We start from the raw sequence: 18,960 nt of genomic DNA, 5'->3' as shown, positions 1-18,960 counted from the left end.
TTGGAGATATACTAAAAGCCAAAATAATCATCCTTACTTGTCCTAAAGCAACTCCATTTAAATGGAAAATTATACATATAAACTGTTGGGAAAGAATCCTGCTCCTGTCACCAAACTCCCTATATTCTTATGTTTCCTTCTCTCAACATTATTCATGGCTGCTCTTTGCTGATTCATCATTTCCACTTCAGTGATGTATTTCAACAAATCTCAATTTCACCAATCACTATGTTTTGCATTATATTAGATCTAATGTCAGACGTGGGTCTAGGGATTTAACTTAAGCCAAAAGGCACCATGAGCACAATGTTCATTTCCTTTCAGAAGAGATTTCTCAAATTCTGGTCTATACTGGAACTGTAAGAAACATACAGGTAGTATTTAAATTGACTACAATGTATAAATGTATATAGCAAAGGCCTATTGTATCACAATTATATATATATATATATATATATATTTTTTTTTTGAAGTAACAATTCAGCCTTATCCTTAATTCAAATTAGCAAGGTGTTAAAATATAGTGTGCTCTCAACTACTAGAACTTTCAAAATTATGTGCTAACTTTGCCCATAGCCATCACATCTGTGAATTACCAAAACCTATGCTTAGAGACTTCCTTTAATACCAACAACTCAGGGAACAAAACAATTTGGAAGGCAAATGTTTAATAGGGGTGGAGTGGGGATTGGAAATCATCATGGAATGAAGTCCCGAGGTTATGTCTGCTATGTTAGATTACTAAATTGATTACCCTTTGAATGAATTTGTATTGTTTCATAATTCCGAAAGAAATTTTAGTTACTTTATCATAGATAATTTCAAATGAAGTAGATTTGATAAAGAAATGTCATGACCATTCTGATAGATTAAGGAAACATACATAGTCAGTAACAAAGCTTGCTGTTTGAGGTATAAAGTCCAAGTTGAAAAAACATCCTCAGCTCTGTTAGCTACTATATCAGAAATTTACATCTTTGCTATTTTTAATGTCCAGGTTGGTATTAACCGAGTTAAAAATGATGATTGAAAAAGGGGTTATATAGATTCATAAATCCAAATTTTAAGTGGAATGAATGAAATTAAGCAGTTTCGTTAATATCTTATATTGCATTTGATTTCTTCTATTACGAATAATTAGAAAGGTTAACACAACTGAGAAAAGTAAGCTAAATCTGAAAATTTCTTTAGTTAAGTGCAAAAAGACTGCCAATAGAATTGCCACAGTAAAAAGCTCATTTAAAAAAATAATAAAACTCCTAATTGCTATTAAGACCATTACAAAAATGGATATATTTAATTTGCTGAGGAATAGGAACTAGACTTGTGACTTTACTAGGATAACAAAGTCCCAGGTGAAGGAACTCCTATTAATGTAGTTCAACACCTTTCTGGTAATTTATAATCTTTGCTGTCTAGAGCAGAGGTGTCAAACTCAAGACTTGCAGAAGTCTTGAGGGAAATCAGAACCAGTTTAGGTTCTGTAATTAAGTAATATTCAATAAAATAAATAAAAAATAATATTATATAATGTTAATTTTAATCAGGCTTGCAGAAAAAAATTGGAAAAAAAGGCTTACAGATCTGGTTCTATTACAGTTTGATGCCACAGATCTAGATTATGTGTGCAAGGACACACAGCAAGTATGTATCAGAAGTGGGCTATAAGGGAGTTCACACAAACAGTATCTTTTTTTAAATAATTTTTTATGAATAAAGATGATTACAGAAGGCCAAGCTGTACATTAAGAGTGAAGACAGGGGCAGTCAGGCAGTGCTGTGAAGATTACCAACCTGGAGTCAGTAGAACCTCAGGTCAATTTTGGTCTCAGTTACTTACTAGCTGTGTGAACCTGGGCAAGTCACTTAACCCTGACTGAGTCTGGGGAGGGAGAGAGGGAAGGATGGGGGGAAGAGGGGAGAAGGAGGAAGAAAAAGAGGAGAGGGGGGAGAGAAAGATAAAATTTTCACCGTTGGGTTTTTTGTCAGCACTCAAGTCAATTGTAATTTTGTACAAATTTGTAAAAAGATTTGGTGTTTTATTCTTTTAAAATCTACCATGTCTATGGCCTCCAATGATACCAAGAACTGAAAGAATTAGTTCCAGAAACTCTTTGGTGAGAATTCTTTTTACTGGATAGAACTAAAAACAAATGCACAAAACATATTTTCCTTGTTTTATCTTAGTCCAGACAAAGAGAAACAGTAAAACACTTGGCATTTAAAAATAATTGTTCCTATAGGTTGAGCCACATAATTATTGAGAATAAAAATTGAAAGCACCATCTCCTGGAAAAGGCACATCCTGATGTCAGTCATGCTTAAAAAAATGAGAGAGAGAGAGAGAGAGAGAGAGAGAGAGAGAGAGAGAGAGAGAGAGAGAGAGAAAAGAAGAAGAAGAAGAAGAAGAAGAAGAAGAAGAAGAAGAAGAAGAAGAAGAAGAAGAAGAAGAAGAAGAAGAAGAAGAAGAAGAAGAAGAAGAAGAAGAAACAAGAAGAAGGAAGAAAGGAGAAAGAAGAAGGAAGAAAGGAGAAAGAAGAAAGAAGAAAAAACAAGAAGAAGGAAGAAAGAAGAAAGAAGAAGGAAGAAAGAAGGAAGAAAGGAGAAAGAAGAAAGAAGAAACAAGAAGAAAGAAAGGCTTTATGGAGACTCTAGTTGCTTGTAAAACTGAGTTACCTCAGACAATACTCAAAAAGGAAGAGGACATATATAATTTGATAAGACATTCTTGGAATAGATACTTCAAAATAGCATTTCTTTGGATAAATCTAAGTTTCTCTATGATATATAATTCTCTTGCCTTCATCCAATATTAAGATTTTTATTTTCAATATTTTAGATAACCAAGCAAAAACTTAAGTTCTTAACTCTAACCAAGCAAAGTTACGAATATTTGCACATATGACCACTATTGTGTCAGTATCAACAAAATGACATTCAAAGTTACCTATTTTGTCAATTTAAAGTTTGAAACTAAAGTTATATAACTTTTAAGGTACCATTTTTAAAATAAGAAAGCAACATGATTTGTCTCCAGAGTCAACTTGGCTACTGAAAAAAGACAAATGTCACCAATATAGTGACTGACCAATTATGTTCTTAGTAATGGGGAAATGAGCAATGGGGAAACATATATCCTTTAGCTAATTTTATGTTTGAAAGATTATATAGACATATAATCTTCCTCATTTCTTTTATGACTCCTTCAGGGCTATCAAAATTGAGGAAAATAAAATGTATGTACATTATATTCACATACATACCTTCATCACTTTTGGTAATCCTGGAAGATCCAGAAACTATACACATGCATACACAGACCAAGTTTATAAAGGTGTAAGATCATAGGATACACCAAAAATATAAGATTTCATACCTTGAAATAAAATCTCCTACTTGTATGGAATTCTAAACTTAAATAATTCACCAAACAAAATAAAACAAAAACAAAACCCCCAACAACCAAACCAAACCAAAACTCCACCAATGACAGAATGAGATTCTAATTATTCTTGTCTGACAGATGATATCTAAAGATTTATAAGAAAAATATGCCACATTAATAGCATCTGAATATAGATGAAAAATCAGATTAACCTGCTTTAAATGTGAATTATGTTTTTGTGTTATCAGTGCTCAAAATATCTCCAAACAGTATCAGGAAAAAAAATTGTTTAACAAATGTTTAAAATCAGGCTAATGACTCTTAGTAAAAATGCCATTACACAGAGCTGTCAGGTTAGTACACTGGTAAATGTTACAACCCACCCCTTCCCACCCCTGACCCTAATTGAACCCTACCCCAGATAAACAAAAACACAAATATTAAAATTCCAGCTGGTTTCTTTTGAAAGTTGGACCTAAAGGTCAAACTTCTTGAGTCACAATAACAAAAATAATCACTCTTGGCAAGATCATGTGATCTTCTGAAAAGAACTCCAGCTTTGTCTTTCTCAGACAAGGGTCCCACATCCAGACCATCTGTCTGGTACCCTACCATACTGTCATCCTGCATCTCACCAAGGAGATCCTTTGACAGCCACTCCTATGTCACTGCAGTTGGCCCTTCATTTTCCTGGATATTTTCTTATCTGTAATTGAAGCTGAATTTTCCACAATCAGTCAAGTACATTCTATTTTTAGAGATTATAGAAATAAATATGAGGAAGAGGCTACATCAGTATGTGTTTATATATATATATATATATATATATGTATGTATAAACAAACTAGACCAGGTAATGAAAAGGCTAGAAATGTTAATTCCAGGAGGTGGGGATGAGCCATCTTCATGTACCTTTCAAAGTTGGCCATCCTTGCAAATAACATTATTTCTGTACTATCTTCTTAGAAAAATAAAAGATTACTTATATTGTAATCAAGAACATTTATTTCCATTGAAGTATACTAAAAAATATTCTGAATTTTTCCCTAAAGAAATCAACAATAAAAGAAATCCAGGGTCTCCAATAAAAAAACGCCATCAACTATCACTGAAGTTGAGCTGCCCTTTTTCTAAAAGGGAAAGTTTAAAAACCCAAATATTTTAAATAAGAAATAGATATTTAATATCAGCTAAAATGACAGCACCTATCATTATAATTGATTTTCATTCCATTGATTTTCTTTTTTAAGAGGGAAAAAAAAGATACCTGGTTTCAAACACCAAGCCTTGATTCTTGTTCACCTCCTCATTCTCTAGTGCAGTTAACCGTCTCTGTTTAAATAAATATAGCAGCTATAATATCACAAACATTTGGCCCAAAATACCTGAAACTCAATATTGGAATGCAAAAATGTGCATTGGCATATTTGCATTCAACTCCCAATTTCTCTTCACATGAAAACCAATTATTTGTGCTGGTAGGGCTAACTACTTTTTTGGAGGAGGAAGGAAAAATTAAAGCAGCAAACAAATTTAAAAGCACATAACAGATGGTAAGGGCAAGAGGGGAGGGTGCACAATGTCTCAAGAATTTTTTTTTTTAAATAACCAAAAAGGTTAAATATTCTGCTGCATCAAGTTGCAAGAATAAATACTTAACCCAATTAAAAAAAAAATCTACTCTTTGACCCAGAATCTAATGTTGATTGTAATTATATTTCCAATAATAATTTTTAGTATGCAAAATAGAAACTTTTTTTCACCAAGGGTTAGATGTTGAACTAACATTGTTAACAAAAATCAGAGCACCCTTAAAAGGATACTCAGAAAGTAGATTTTATTTTTCTCTAAAAAAGTGCTTCCAATAGATAAAAAACCAGGGCCTCCTCAAGCAGATCTTCTGTTAAGATGCTGAGAAATATCTTCCCTGTAAATGAGGGATGTTTATGATGCTTATTGAAGAATGAGAATTTTTCCCACTCGACTCACTAACAAAAGGACATATACAGCAGCCACAGAGAAATCTGGCCCTTTATCATTTAGAGGTCTGTTAGGTTTCCTTCTCTTGCCTACTTGTACAACTACATCCAGTGCAAATTTGATTATTAAAAATTCATGTCTTGCAGTATACATTTCCCTCCTTTCCCTTCCTCCCTGGGAAAATGGAAAGAAAATAGATGTATACAGTCTATACACTGCAATGTAAAGCTCTTGGAGGCAAATGTTTAAATAGTATTACATACATTTCAATACAATATAGAAACGATGCACCAAATACAGTACTTTCTCAGTTTTCTGGCATAAAAAGAAGGACCAAAGAATTTATGCCTATTGGAGCAAATAGGCTCAGATTTTAGGCTCAAAATACAGTAAATTGGCAATAAGTAGGTTATGTATAAGAAATAACTAAAGAACTAAACCTATTGGTTTTCATGTGGAGAACAGGTGGGGATTCTAAAGGGCTGGGATAACAGCAATGCCCATTATCAATTACCAGCAGTATCTATAGTTTGAACCAGTGCAAACAAAACAGTTAAAATTGCTTTTTCAAGAAGTACAAAGTGCAAAGCTCCCCTGATCCCCTATTATTAATGCTCACTTCTGACAGCTTTATAGTCCTTTCTTCATTTTAAAGTGGAATGAAGGTATTAGAGTTTTGTAAAATTTCACATCTCAGTGATTTAACTTATTTATATTATATCCCAGCCCTTAGTATGCATTTATAAAGTGAAATGAAGTATTTAAGTCACCAACACCTAATTTTAAAAGGGAATTATTAACAATAATTAAGCAAAAAAAGTGCCTCTGGATGATTAGTTCACTAGGAAGTTTTCCTGATTCACTTTAGCCAAATGAAAATGGGCATAAGGAAATGCGATTCCTGAAAACTAAACTTAACCAACCCAACCCAAACATTCAGTCATTCTGAAGGCATTTTAGTGTGTTCTGAAACCTGAACTGTGCACTGGCCTTTTATAAACTCAAAGCTCTAGTTCATTCCTAATAGAAAAGCACATACACCAATGCAGGCGGTTCCACTGCCTTCCATCATCACTGTGAAGTTATTCAGAAAGCCGTCTGTGTGTCCACAGATGACAGCACTTTCTGAGATTAAGGCTTTTTTTTTTTTGGTATTATTTTGCCCTTTTAAAAGTGTGGAGATGCCGCTCTCGCCCAGCGAGTGGTACAAAGGCTGCTACAATACATCCAAGCAGACACAACTTTCCTTTAGAACAGCTTATTGCACTACAAGATAGCAAAAACAGGCGTCAGTTTGTAAAATAAACATGATTACATTTCTAAAAACAATGTGGCCAATATGATCTATAATTATTAAATTAAAGCATTATTACTCTAATAAATACCAAAGAAAGGAAGCTAAACTTCAAGACATACATATGTTTATATATACATATATACGCACACACATATATGTGTGTGTGTATGTATGTGTGTATAAATATAAATATGCATTTATATTTATGTATATATATATATATATGTATATATATGAAAGTCACATTAAGGTAAGAGAGGCAGTAAGTAAATTAGCAAAACAAATCCATCTTCCAGCCTCATACTTCAGGGAGACCTCCAACTCTGTATTTCCAATTACTTCAAATATGTACCCCCTTAGGACTACTTTCTGGGGTGGCCATCTGTATTCAATTTGTAAAATGCAAAAGGCTTTAAAAATCCATATTGTTTACCAGAGAAAAAACAGTGAAAACTTCTAACAAGGTAAAAAAAAACCAGCTAAAAATAATTTAGGTTACTACTACTATTACTGCTTACATGTGCACCTTTTGCAAGTCAACAAACACAAAATCTGCATTTGTGTGAATGTGTATGGATATATAAACAGTTATCATCCCACATATATATATCCACACACATGCTCAATGCATACATGTCAATAGATAAGCATTTTCCCCTCATGAAAATGATTTCTAGAGCTGAGAACTCAAGAGCTTTGTTAAGACATGAAGATAGCAGCTGCCTAACTAACTGTGAGGGTGTGCAAAAATAAAAATCTAGTCAGCCAATGCTAGACATTCAAATATACCAGAGAGGAAGAGTTTGCAAATGTCCCTGGTAGCATTAGGCGGAAAAAAGTGACCGAGGTTGATGAGGTGGAGAGGAGGAAAAAGGAAAAGGGACACTGATGAGCAAAATGTTCTCCAATGGGGCAGGGTATAAAAATATATACACAGCCAGATATCTATTATCTATGCAGATACACACACACACACACACACACACACACACACACACACACACACAGAGACACCTACACCCACCATATACACACATACATATGCGAAGTATGCATGTATATATTTTTGAAATACACACATGGACACTTTACATGTATACACACGTTAACTTTTTGCACCCTTCTTTTGAACAATTGTTTTGATTATTCCTGTAGGTGTATATTTGTTAAACCATAATTTTTTCTTTTTTTTCTTTTTTGCAAAGATAGCTGTGCTGCCAAGCAACTTGAGGTAAAGGCATTAGAAGGGTTTAACTACAAGAAAACAATGGACTGCGATGCTTCCTAGGGGAGACCGCACAAAAAGCAGTTGGCTGGTTTCGTATTGCATAATAGTGCTGTGTTCCTCGATGAAGTAAACAGGGTTCTGTGCAGCAAGGTGAGGATCAGCCCCGGCCCCTCCACAGGCAGGACTCCCTATGGCTGGAGGCATGCATGCCAAGTCAACTGACCCCACTGCAAACATACATTGTATGTGAATTCATTTTCAGTTATTTCCTTATACTTAGACTCCATTTTTTTTTTTAAGCAAAGTACATTGTGCGTAAGGTGTCTTGGTGAATCTGTACAGCCTTGGCAAGAGCTTGTGGGTCTCTACCATTGCTCTGTCCTGAAACATGACTTCCTTCAGCACTGCAAGAAAAGTGAAAACCAATATGTAAACCCAAGGGATACCCTGGAGAAAGAAGACTCCCCTCCTGGGATAATTAAGTTGAATAACTATATCACTGATATTATTCATTAGGAAAAAAATAAAACAGATAAACCTTCATGTTCATAGAAAATAAATTCAGAGTTCAAGACAAAAGCAACCATTTGTGGAGCTTATTCAGCCTAACATCATAGTACCCATTTAGTTTAGTTGGAATGCTAAAGTCTTCATCTTGAATGGCAATCCTCTGAAGTAAAAAGATATATATTAAGGCAGAATCATAATAAAACCTTAAAGTTCACTTTACATTGTGCGCTACAACATCTTAGAACTCTTCTCAAACAGACAATACTATTGTTTTTCTGGCAGTATATAAGGATTAAGGATTCTGAAAGCATGGCCTCCAAATCCATTTACCTGAATCATTTTATGTCTGGTAAGGAACTTCCAGGCTCTATTATTCCCTCCAGCAGAACCAACTAGGAAGGCTTAAAAAAAAAATCGACTAGTTCACTAGAATAGGAAAGTGAGTGTGGGCAGGGAGAGAGGAAAGGCTCAAAACTCAATTTAATAAACATTTATTTACTCTGTGAATAGTTCTGTGCTAAGCACTCAAGAGAATGACTAACAATACTTGTGTACTATTCCATTTTACCTGTCATGTTCCTTGTCCACAAGATGGTATCTGGCTCTGAATGCAACCAGGTGAGCATAATAAGCTGGTGCAGGTATCGAAACAGATCGAGTACAACGCACATACGTATGGCAGAGTTGGTAAGTTAGCAGTTGAAGTTCATCCGCAGTAAAACAGTTATCATCCCACAAAACATGATAGTGTGAGGGGCGGCTAGTACCCTAGGCAAAAAGCAACAGTAAGTGTCATAGAATAAAAAACTTCTGGAACAACACACTCACACACACACACACACACACACACAAAATGCACAAAGCTTAACTTCTTTAGTTAAAAAAAAATAGCTTGTTTTATTAGTAAAAAATGAATTCTAGTTTCTTTCCTGCTCCCTATAAACTCTGAGGCTTCCTGAAAGTCCCTTTCAGTTCTAAATGTTTGACTATATGAACCACTACTACTAAGGCAATTTTCCTCATGCACGTGTATAAACACAAGTCATGCCTTTTAATTTAACAAACATATATGAAGCACCAACAAGCATATGAACTTGTGCAAGGCACCAGGGTAAGGGAGACAAAAATGAAACAGGACCCGCTCTAAAGAAGTTATAGACATAGATAAGTAAACACAAAGCATACATATGAAACAATTTTGGGATGAGAATGCAGGAGCACTAATATCATAGGGGCCCTCATAGGAGCCCAGAAAGTAGCATTTCAGCTGAGTTTTGGAGCTGGGGATTTTAAGCCAACAGGAAAAGGGAGAGCATTCTAGCCATGGGGGACAGTTTCTACAAAGGCTGGAGATGGGATGTTTTGTAAAGGGAAAGGAAAGCAGAATAGTTTGGCAAGAGTGTAGCTCAATTAGATATTTCTTCACCTACTGGAAGGTAGGTACTGCAATGGGTAAAGTACCATGCCTGGAGTCAGGAAAACACATCTTCTAGAGTTCAAATCTAGCCTTAGACACTCACTAGTTGTGTGACCCTGCAACTCTGCCTCAGTTTCCTTATCTGTTAAATGAGCTGAAGAAGGAAACAGTAAGCCACTCTAATGTCTGGCAAGAAAATCCCAAAGGGGTCACAAAGAGCTGAACACAATTGAGCAACAATCCATGTTGGAAATATAATGACAATAAAAATATCTCTTCTTGATGAGATAGGAAATCTTAATGATGAAGACAAGTACAGCCAGCACATATACAATGTAAACAGAATAAATATGAAGAGCATAAATACAAAGAAATGAGATAAATGTAGGTTGGGAGAGAAGACACCAGCAGTGAGGAGGGATAATTAGGAAAAACTATATACAAAATGTGGTATTTAAGCTGAGTCTTGAAGAAAGGAAGAATAATGTAAAATTATCCTGAAATGTCAAAATGGAGCTGACTGATGATTTAGTGTCAAAGAGGATCATTCACCATCCTTTGCATTATCTCTGGTACTTTCCTTTTGGAGTTGCCTTTCTTCTTCTGTTCCCTGCTCTGTAAGCTTATATTCCTACACCATTTCTACCATTTAAAATTGTATCTATCTTTCAAAGCTACACTCAAGAAATGTCACCTCTTCCAGCATCCTCTCCAGTTATCTCTCCCACATCCCTGACATCTTTTCTTCCTTGGATCCTGCAAATCCTTGTGTATTACTCATATTGTTGCCATTCTGCTTTATAGTCACTATATGCATATATAGTTACTATATAAGTAGTATGTAAAACATGAGTATATTCTATTTCTCTTTATAAGCAGATATGAAGGCAGGGAATCATTTCTCAATTCTGTTAATATCACCTGCACTTTGCATATTCTATGTAGATAGATTAAAAAAAGAGCCTGTGAAATGCATTCACCTGGATTAAAATGTGAAATTATACTTAAGTATTTCCTGGAAAACAAACAAACAAACTTGGAGTAATTTCATCTAAAGCCATAATGTAGTTTGAATAAACATATGCTAAATGACTCGACATAATTTTACCTTTAAGAAGCTAACATTTTTAAAAAGAAATGATTATTGATATTTGCAAGTATATGTCAAAATGCAAAAGATTTACCTGTATTCCAGCATGACTACAAAGGTAAAAATCAAACTCATACGGGTGAGTAATATCTGTATCTACTGTTGTTCCAGCTGGGATGTTTCCACTTCTTCCAACCTAATTTTTTTTCCATCAAAATATAAACAAGACATAAATAACATGAATGTATATTAGAGGGAAAAAAAATCCACTGATCAGTCTGCTGCCTAGGCAGATCTGAGTAGTTCTGTCTAGGATTTGGATCTCAGCTTTCCATATCTATTTGTTTCTGGTCCTCCTGCCAGTAAAGTGCTAGCATTCCTTCCTCCAGGGTTATTCCATGGAGTACATCATTTAAACCATGAATGCCATGAGTTGTGGTTACTTGGGCCAACCAGCTAGATCTCTTTTTGCCATGCTTGTATAACATAGATTTGCATGAGCTAGCCATTGAAGCTTGCTTTTAAAAACATTCAAATCTCAAGATATATAAGCATAATTATTAATTTATTTCTAATTATAAGAAAATGATGGAGAGGCAGCTTGGCACTCTGGTTTCATTTGTTTTGCTTTAAGTTAAAGTCTTTGGCCTTCTCTCATTTATGCTTCAGCAATACAACAGTTTTTTTGACTACTTATTTACCACTTATTAAAGAGAGTACTGGTTTGCTACCTTAGTAATCTTCTTGTAAGAGGATGACATTTGCCTTTTACTCCCCACATCATTCTCTGTTCCAAGTGGCTTAGCTTTCTAGCTCAATAAACCTGTCCCTTCCTGCTATGTACATGTGAGAAGGTCACCTAACCATGTGAGGGTCTCTAAAAAAAAGCAGCACATGGAAACTCTTACAACTGGGCAGCTCCTCTTCCCTAATTCATTTAATTTTGAAACTAGTTTTGCTACTAAAACTAATTTGCAGTAAATGGATTAATATCACCCATGAACCAGTCTATCAGATTTTAGTTTTCTTCTTAATAACCTGACTTTTACTAGAGAGTATAGCAGATTATCTTAAAATTTCTAAAGGCTAGGTTTTTTTTTTTTCTGAATATTTAAACATCAACAGTTTATAAGTAGATATGCAATGTTTTTTTTAACTAACTTAAAATCAAATTAATTTTGAATATTTATCCAGTTGTTCAAAACACTAGAAACAGAAAACGGCTATTCACTTCTAATAGTCAACACCTATGACAGTCTATTGCTTCTGTAGCCACACTTTGTTCCACACACACAATCACCACTCTTCAAAGGCAGAAAGGGTGATTTCCATAGCAAAGATCTCCCCAAATAAGTTGTGAAGACTCTGTTGATCTTGTATGATGTGTGCCTGACTGATGGCATTGCCCCAAATGCAAGATTACCCTTTCAGCTCTGTCAGCACAAAACAACCGTGTATGGTGGCGTTTCTGCACCACAATGTAGGTGATACCAGGCTGGTAGTCCTTCTCCAAGCTGATGCAGGCTTCTCGAATTGCTAGTAGCTCATAATATAATACCTATATCAGGGAAAGTTTAGAAATTCAGTGGTGCCTGAATTGAAAAGAAAGCTTTGTACTTAAGGTTCCTTAATTTTCTCTTCCCCTTTTTCAATTTAGTTTCTTTTAGACTCTTCAGATTTCTTCAGAAGAAATCATGCTTTTTTACCTGCTCTCTCCTATGGTTTCCTTCTTCCATTGTTAAATTCCTCCCAGAATTTCCATTTTGAGGAAGTATCTAGACCAGTCTCCCTCTCACCCTCAACTCTAGAATACTCCTTTATTTATTCACTTCTCCCTATAGAACATAAGTTCCTTGAGGACATTGAGATTTTCTTTGTTTTTTTTGCTTGTATTTGTATTCTCAGTGCTTAGCAGCATGCCTGGTATATAATCACTTAAATTTTTCTTCACTGACTGCTAATTTTGTGTAGTACACTGAAGTAAAGAAGGATAAAAACTTAAATAAGAAACAATCCTTGCCCTTATAAAGATTATAGTTTAGTAGAGGGGTAAAACAAAAAATATGTAGCTATACTTGGCATTATGTGCTAAATGTACTAAAGAGATAAAAAACAAAACAAAACTAATCATCGTGTGTGGGTGAAAAGTAGAGATGTTTTTGATGGTAGAGAGGGGGCAGGACAGACCGGATAATCAGGAAAAGTTTCAAGGTACAATGGCATCTCATCTGTCAGACTCTGTTCTTCACACACTTATCAAAACCATATAAAATTATCTCTACTGGTCATTTCAAAAATTATATCGAAACATCAAAATTTAAAACCATTTATGACTTCTCAATTTTATATTCTTCAGAGAGGTAGAATTCATTACATAGGCACTACTTCTGGATTCAACCCCAGAATAAGAACTTCTTGGCAGCTCACCTGCCGAAACTGGCCCTCAGAAACACCATCCCGATAAAAGATGATGCGAGTGGGCTTGAACCGAGTTGATTTATAGAACTGGATGAGAAGTTCCCGGACCATGGAGGCCAAATCTTGGATGATCTCCTGTCGGGGTCTTTGAACTCTTACTGTGGCACAGTACCTGCTTGGGTGGGCATCCATACTGCCTACAACCTACAAAAAAGAAGTATTAGAAAATGAAGAAATGGCTATTAAAGTCATGTGGAATTATGACAAATTAATATCTTCCTTACACATATTGAGACTAATTATTAGACTGCTAATTAAGACAATTACTGTCCAGAGGTAACCTTAACCTTAACAAATTATCATGCTGTAAGGGTCTATTCTTCATTGTTTTACAAACCTCTGAAAAGCACAAGTTAACACAAAAGGTAATGGAGACTCAGAGTTGGAAGTGAGTTTTTTCCTGGCTCCAACATACTTATGGACAAATCAAATTTCCAAGACTTGGCTTTCTCATCTGAAAAATGTCACTATAAAAAACTTTGCCACTAAAATCTGCCTCAAAGTCCATTCAATGGGACTAGTTTCAGAAGCATCATTCTGGAAGATTTTTTCTTTAAAATATAAATTTAATGATGTGAAAATAAAAAATATAACTAAACACAAAACTATTAACTTCCAATAAAAAAGTTTAACAAAAGGTTACAAATACCTTTATATAAAAATCATAGAATTTCAGAATTAGAAAAAACCTCATAGGCCATCCAATTCATAGATGAATGGGTAGTTCTTTATAACATGGGAATCTTTCCTATAACATCTTTGCAAGTAGTCACCTAGCATTTACCTGAAGATCTTTAACAGGTTGAAAATTACCCCTTTTGGAAAGCTTTAATTTTGGGGAAGGTTTTTTTGTCATTTATTTTGCTCCCATGTCTCCTTCTAATCATTTCTTATTCCATAAATTTATCAGATTGCTGCCTTTCCTCCCCTTCTACTCTCCCTAGTCATTATAATTTGTCCTGATTCTGTTTTCTTTATCCTGAATCACTTTCATAGTCATTTTCCCTAAAGTTGAGCTCTCTAACCTCCCTTGTAAAAAAAGATTAAGTAAAATCAAATAATATAGCCTTTTATTCTTCATGTTTTGCTGTATTCTTTTTTACTTATGGCACAATAATATTCTATTATATTGCTATTTTTAAATCATTAGACCTAGAGGGTAGTTTCTAGTTTCTATTATCATAAGTAAAGCTACTACAAATATGCATTTTTCTTTTAATAATATCTTTAGGAACAGTCCTATTATAAATATGGTTACTAAGTTAAAAGCTATGATCAGTTTTGTAGTTCACTGTAGAATGCCTAAATATACTCCCTTCCCCCTTCCCTCAGGCAATTGGGGTTAAGTGACTTGCCCTGGGTTACATAGCTAGGAAGTGTTAAATGTCTGTGCTCTATCCACTGCACCACCTAGCTGCCCCTACTACATACACTTTCAAAAGAGATTGAACCAATGAAGTTTCATGTCTGTTTTCTCAATACTTCCAACAATCAATTTTATTATCTTTGACAATTTGACAAATGGTAAAATTATTGACTCACTTCAAAACTGTAATTTCAATTTCTCAGACTACAGAGTTGGAATAGTATTTCAGGTGATTATTAATAATGTATTAATTCAAGAACTACCTGCTGCATAATTTTTAATCACTTATTCATCATAGGGGAATAGGTATTATTCCTATTAAGATGTCTGAGTTATAGGTTCTAGAGATCTGCCTTTTTATTAGGGCATTTATTTAGGTCAAAAGGTCCTCTCCTTATAACCTGCTTTACTTTTTATTTGAGATCACATTGTCTTTTCTGTGTAAAACATTTTTTTCCCCTGTATAAGAAAGCCTAACTAGTTTGTCTCCAATAATTTTTTTCCATATCTTTAAAGGTTATCATAATCATGGAGATGAAACAATTCTCCTTAGATGTTGATTTAACTGGAATTTATTGTAGTATATGAAGGGTGTCTCTACTCTCATTTCTGGATAATCATCCATTTTTCTTGATTTTTAAAGAATGATGATTTCTTTATAACTACTTATTTTTAATGTTAGTGAAGTCTTATATTTCATCATACCCACCTGCTTAACATAAAAAACAAGTAAATCACCAATGTACTTTTTATTTGATCAAGATAAAGTTCAATAATCCTATTTATCACCTTAATTTTAAAGATACTTATTAGAAATTTTCTTTTATAAATCTATTATGATATGTAAAGAAATGACAGTGGCCATTTAATAGGTATAGATTTTATATGAAAATTCACTTACTCCTTATAAGGCCACAAAACATTAGTCTTTTGTATTCCTGTCATTTACCTTTTTTTCTATTATAGTAAATTTTTAAGAGCCCAAAGAATGGCTCAGAACTTAATGTAAACTAAGAGAACAAAGAGCAATATTTTGTGATGTATGTGCACACGCGCATGTATGTGTATGTGCTTTAATTCACAAAAACAACATGTTATAAAGTATATCTATAATGAACTAAAACAAAAAAAAAATAACTTGGCTTTCAATGATAATTCTCTATAGGAAAGCACATCTTGAGTCACAGAACTGACAAAGATAAAGAGTATAAAATACTGTCATATCACTGTTGATTAGGTAAAAAAATTCAAAAACATCACTCATAAAACCACATTTGAATTAGGAGGGCAAAATGTAGTCTTCAAGGTTTTTCCCCATTTATCTCTCATGTATATTAACAAGATGATGATTCCATGCCAAATATAACAATGAAGATAAATCTGTTCAGTGATTGGTGATCAACGTAAAGTACCAATAGGGAGACATGTTCACTAAAGATTTTCACCAGAGTCATAGAAGAAAACCATGGGCAAAGTCAAAATAAAAGAGGATAGTATTCCCTCCAGAGATTCTCTAGATATTCTTGTTTACACATGATATTATGTTGACTGTATCAAACCCTGCTACAGAGCCTTCTCAAAAATATCCATAGTCATTCAAAAGACCTCTGCCAAGCCATACACAAATGAAAAACAAAATGAATGAATAATGAATATTGCCTAATCTGTTAGATTAATCCTTCAGTATGTATATCTTGGACACGGTATTATAAATGTATAGTGACCTGGGCCCAAAATGGAATAAGAAGGAGAGGCTGAGCTAGGCAACATTTAGGAAATGACAGCATTTTTAATGACCCCAAACTGCTCAATGTTTTCAAATCCTATCTTTTGAATACCAATGTTCTCCTTGTGATGCTATACAGTTGTAGATCACAGAAGAATCACAATTATAGGTGACCTATAGGGCAATGGAAAGAAAAATGGTAGGTACAAGTTGGAATGTATTACTTAGTACATTAGTACATGAGAAGTTAAAGACATCAAGGTATATAAGATGAGAAAAAGAGATATACTAGATATATAGTTAAAAGTGAGGGATAACAGATGAAGAGCCAAAATGTAGAGCTGTCCATGAAATATTAATAGATTAGAGAAAAGTCTCTAGTATGTTGAATATGTTGTCTATGAAGATAATTTACAGAAAGATTGACATGAATTACACAGGATGAATTGGCCATAGGTAGGTTGTGGTTTATACTATGAATGAAATGTCTAAATGGAGATCATGGATCCAATGAAGTACTGAGGTATAAAGTAAAGAGATAACTTTCTCCATTTTGTTAAACAATTCAAAAACCATTAATTGAATATTTAAAGTCCCTCTAGGGAGATAACCAGAACATAGTGTAGAAACAAATAAAGTATATGCCAGAATATTGCAAATTAATTTCTAAAATTTATCAAGTCCACTAGTAAATCTAATGCTTTAAGAATGCTGATAAGCTTATAAAAAGCAAAAAGGAACTTACCAAGACAATGATATAAAATGGAAACACATTTCTTCTTTTATGTTTTACTTTATATATGTATTTAAATTTAGAATTAAGAAAAATTTTAGAAAGAAGAAACTTACAGCAGCAATTGAAGGTTTCTTCCCATCACCAGCAGGTGGATGAGTGACATCTGCTCCCAAAAAGATCACTGGTTGTTGGAATACAGAAGGTCTTTAAGATAAAAAGAAAAAAAAATGTATATATACACATACACACACACACACACACACACAAACACACACACACACGCACATTCACATTTTAGGCTACTATATCTGAGTTATAAACTGTTTATTTACAGATCTGCCCACTTGCAATGGGGGAAAACTCTTATGTATAACAAGACTACACAAGTGAAAAAAACCTATGAATAGTTGCTTGGTAAGCCTGTTTTAGTGAAAACATTTATTTGCTTAATTCAATGTCTCACTATTCTATAATATTTAAATGTTGCATTAAATCAAAACAATGATTCCAAGTCCAATGTTCTGATAATGGTAGTAAGAAGCAAGATTATAATTACCCTCAAAGACATTGACAAAAGACTAGGAAATTACCTCAAATATTCTCAACTTCCCTTAAGTACATTTTTACAGATATAAGATCTGCCAATTATTATCAAATTTTTAATATTTTTACTATCTACTTATTACCTTCTGAAGTATAATCCTAAAGTTTATGTAAATAAATACTACAAAGCACTTAATTCAATTTCTCTTTACATCTGAGGAAAACGCTGCCCAAAGAGTAATGATTTGTCTAAAGTCATATGGTCAAGAAGCAGCCAGAACTAGGAGCCACATTTTCTGGGTTCTGGTATAACATTTATCCTAACCCTTCCACTTCCTGCCCCAGATTCTCTTTTGTTATTCTGAAACTAAGGACTAAGAACTTTATTACTTCAAGTAGTCCTAGAATTAGTTAAGACATATACAATTCACCATATCTATATCTTATGATTTTATGCATAGGTTCATTCAAGATTCACTTCACCATCTTATACACAAAGCTTTTTCCAATTTCCTCAGTTGCTAAGGCCCTTTTTCTCTCTTCTATTTAGCTAGCATGTTTTCATTCTGTTGTCTATACACACACACACACACACACACATACATATATTCACACACATACACACACACATAGTTCATGCCTCCTCTGATAGAATGCTTTCCTTTTTTTGTCTTTGTACCTCCAACACCAAGCACAGGACCTGGCACATAGCAGGCAAGTAAGAAATGTTTGGGGCAGCTAGGTGGCACAGTGGATAGAGTGCTGGGCCTGGAGTCAGGAAGACTCCTCTTCCTGAGTTCAAATCCGACAACTTACTAGCTGTGTGACCCTGTGCAAGTCATTTTGCCTCAGTTTCCTCATCTGTAAAATGAACCGGAAAAAGAAATGGCAAACCAGTCCAGTATCTTTGCCAAGAAAACTCCAAATGGGGTCATCGAGAGTCAGACGTGACTAAAAATGACCGAAAAATGACAAAGAAATAAATGCTTGTTGACAGCTAGTCTTCTGTACCTGTTCTGTGCTTTCCTCCATATTCTGTTTTCTCTACCTGGAATGGCTATTAAACTTGTCTTTGTAATTTAAGAACCCAACTTGAAAACTACACCTCTTCCAAATAAATCCTTGCTTATCTATCCTTTACCTATGCCTTCCTTGCCTGCCAAAGCCAGGAATGATTTCAATTCAGAGACTTTAGAAAGTGCAA

General features: G+C 34.3%; 1 protein-coding gene across 5 annotated transcripts in view; it reads right to left on the bottom strand.

Annotated features, from left to right (window-relative positions):
* Positions 1 to 915: 915 nt before the first annotated feature.
* LOC141563691 (protein argonaute-3) overlaps positions 916 to 18,960 on the bottom strand; it is a 90,697-nt gene continuing 72,652 nt past the window's right edge. For all 5 annotated transcript variants that reach the window (XM_074305115.1, XM_074305112.1, XM_074305113.1 and 2 more), the window contains exons 14-19: positions 17,327 to 17,417; positions 13,335 to 13,529; positions 12,331 to 12,465; positions 11,002 to 11,103; positions 8,969 to 9,168; positions 916 to 8,294 (exon numbers count right to left, since the gene is read on the bottom strand). In XM_074305115.1, coding sequence (XP_074161216.1) covers positions 8,186 to 8,294; positions 8,969 to 9,168; positions 11,002 to 11,103; positions 12,331 to 12,465; positions 13,335 to 13,529; positions 17,327 to 17,417 — 832 coding nt within the window. In that variant the 3' untranslated portion in view covers positions 916 to 8,185. The remainder of the gene's footprint in view (positions 8,295 to 8,968; positions 9,169 to 11,001; positions 11,104 to 12,330; positions 12,466 to 13,334; positions 13,530 to 17,326; positions 17,418 to 18,960) is intronic.

This window comes from Sminthopsis crassicaudata, chromosome 3 (assembly GCF_048593235.1).
Source record: "Sminthopsis crassicaudata isolate SCR6 chromosome 3, ASM4859323v1, whole genome shotgun sequence".
NCBI classification, from domain to species: domain Eukaryota; kingdom Metazoa; phylum Chordata; class Mammalia; order Dasyuromorphia; family Dasyuridae; genus Sminthopsis; species Sminthopsis crassicaudata.
The sequence above is the reverse complement of the archived record's forward strand: the minus strand, read 5'-3'. Positions and strand labels throughout refer to the sequence as shown.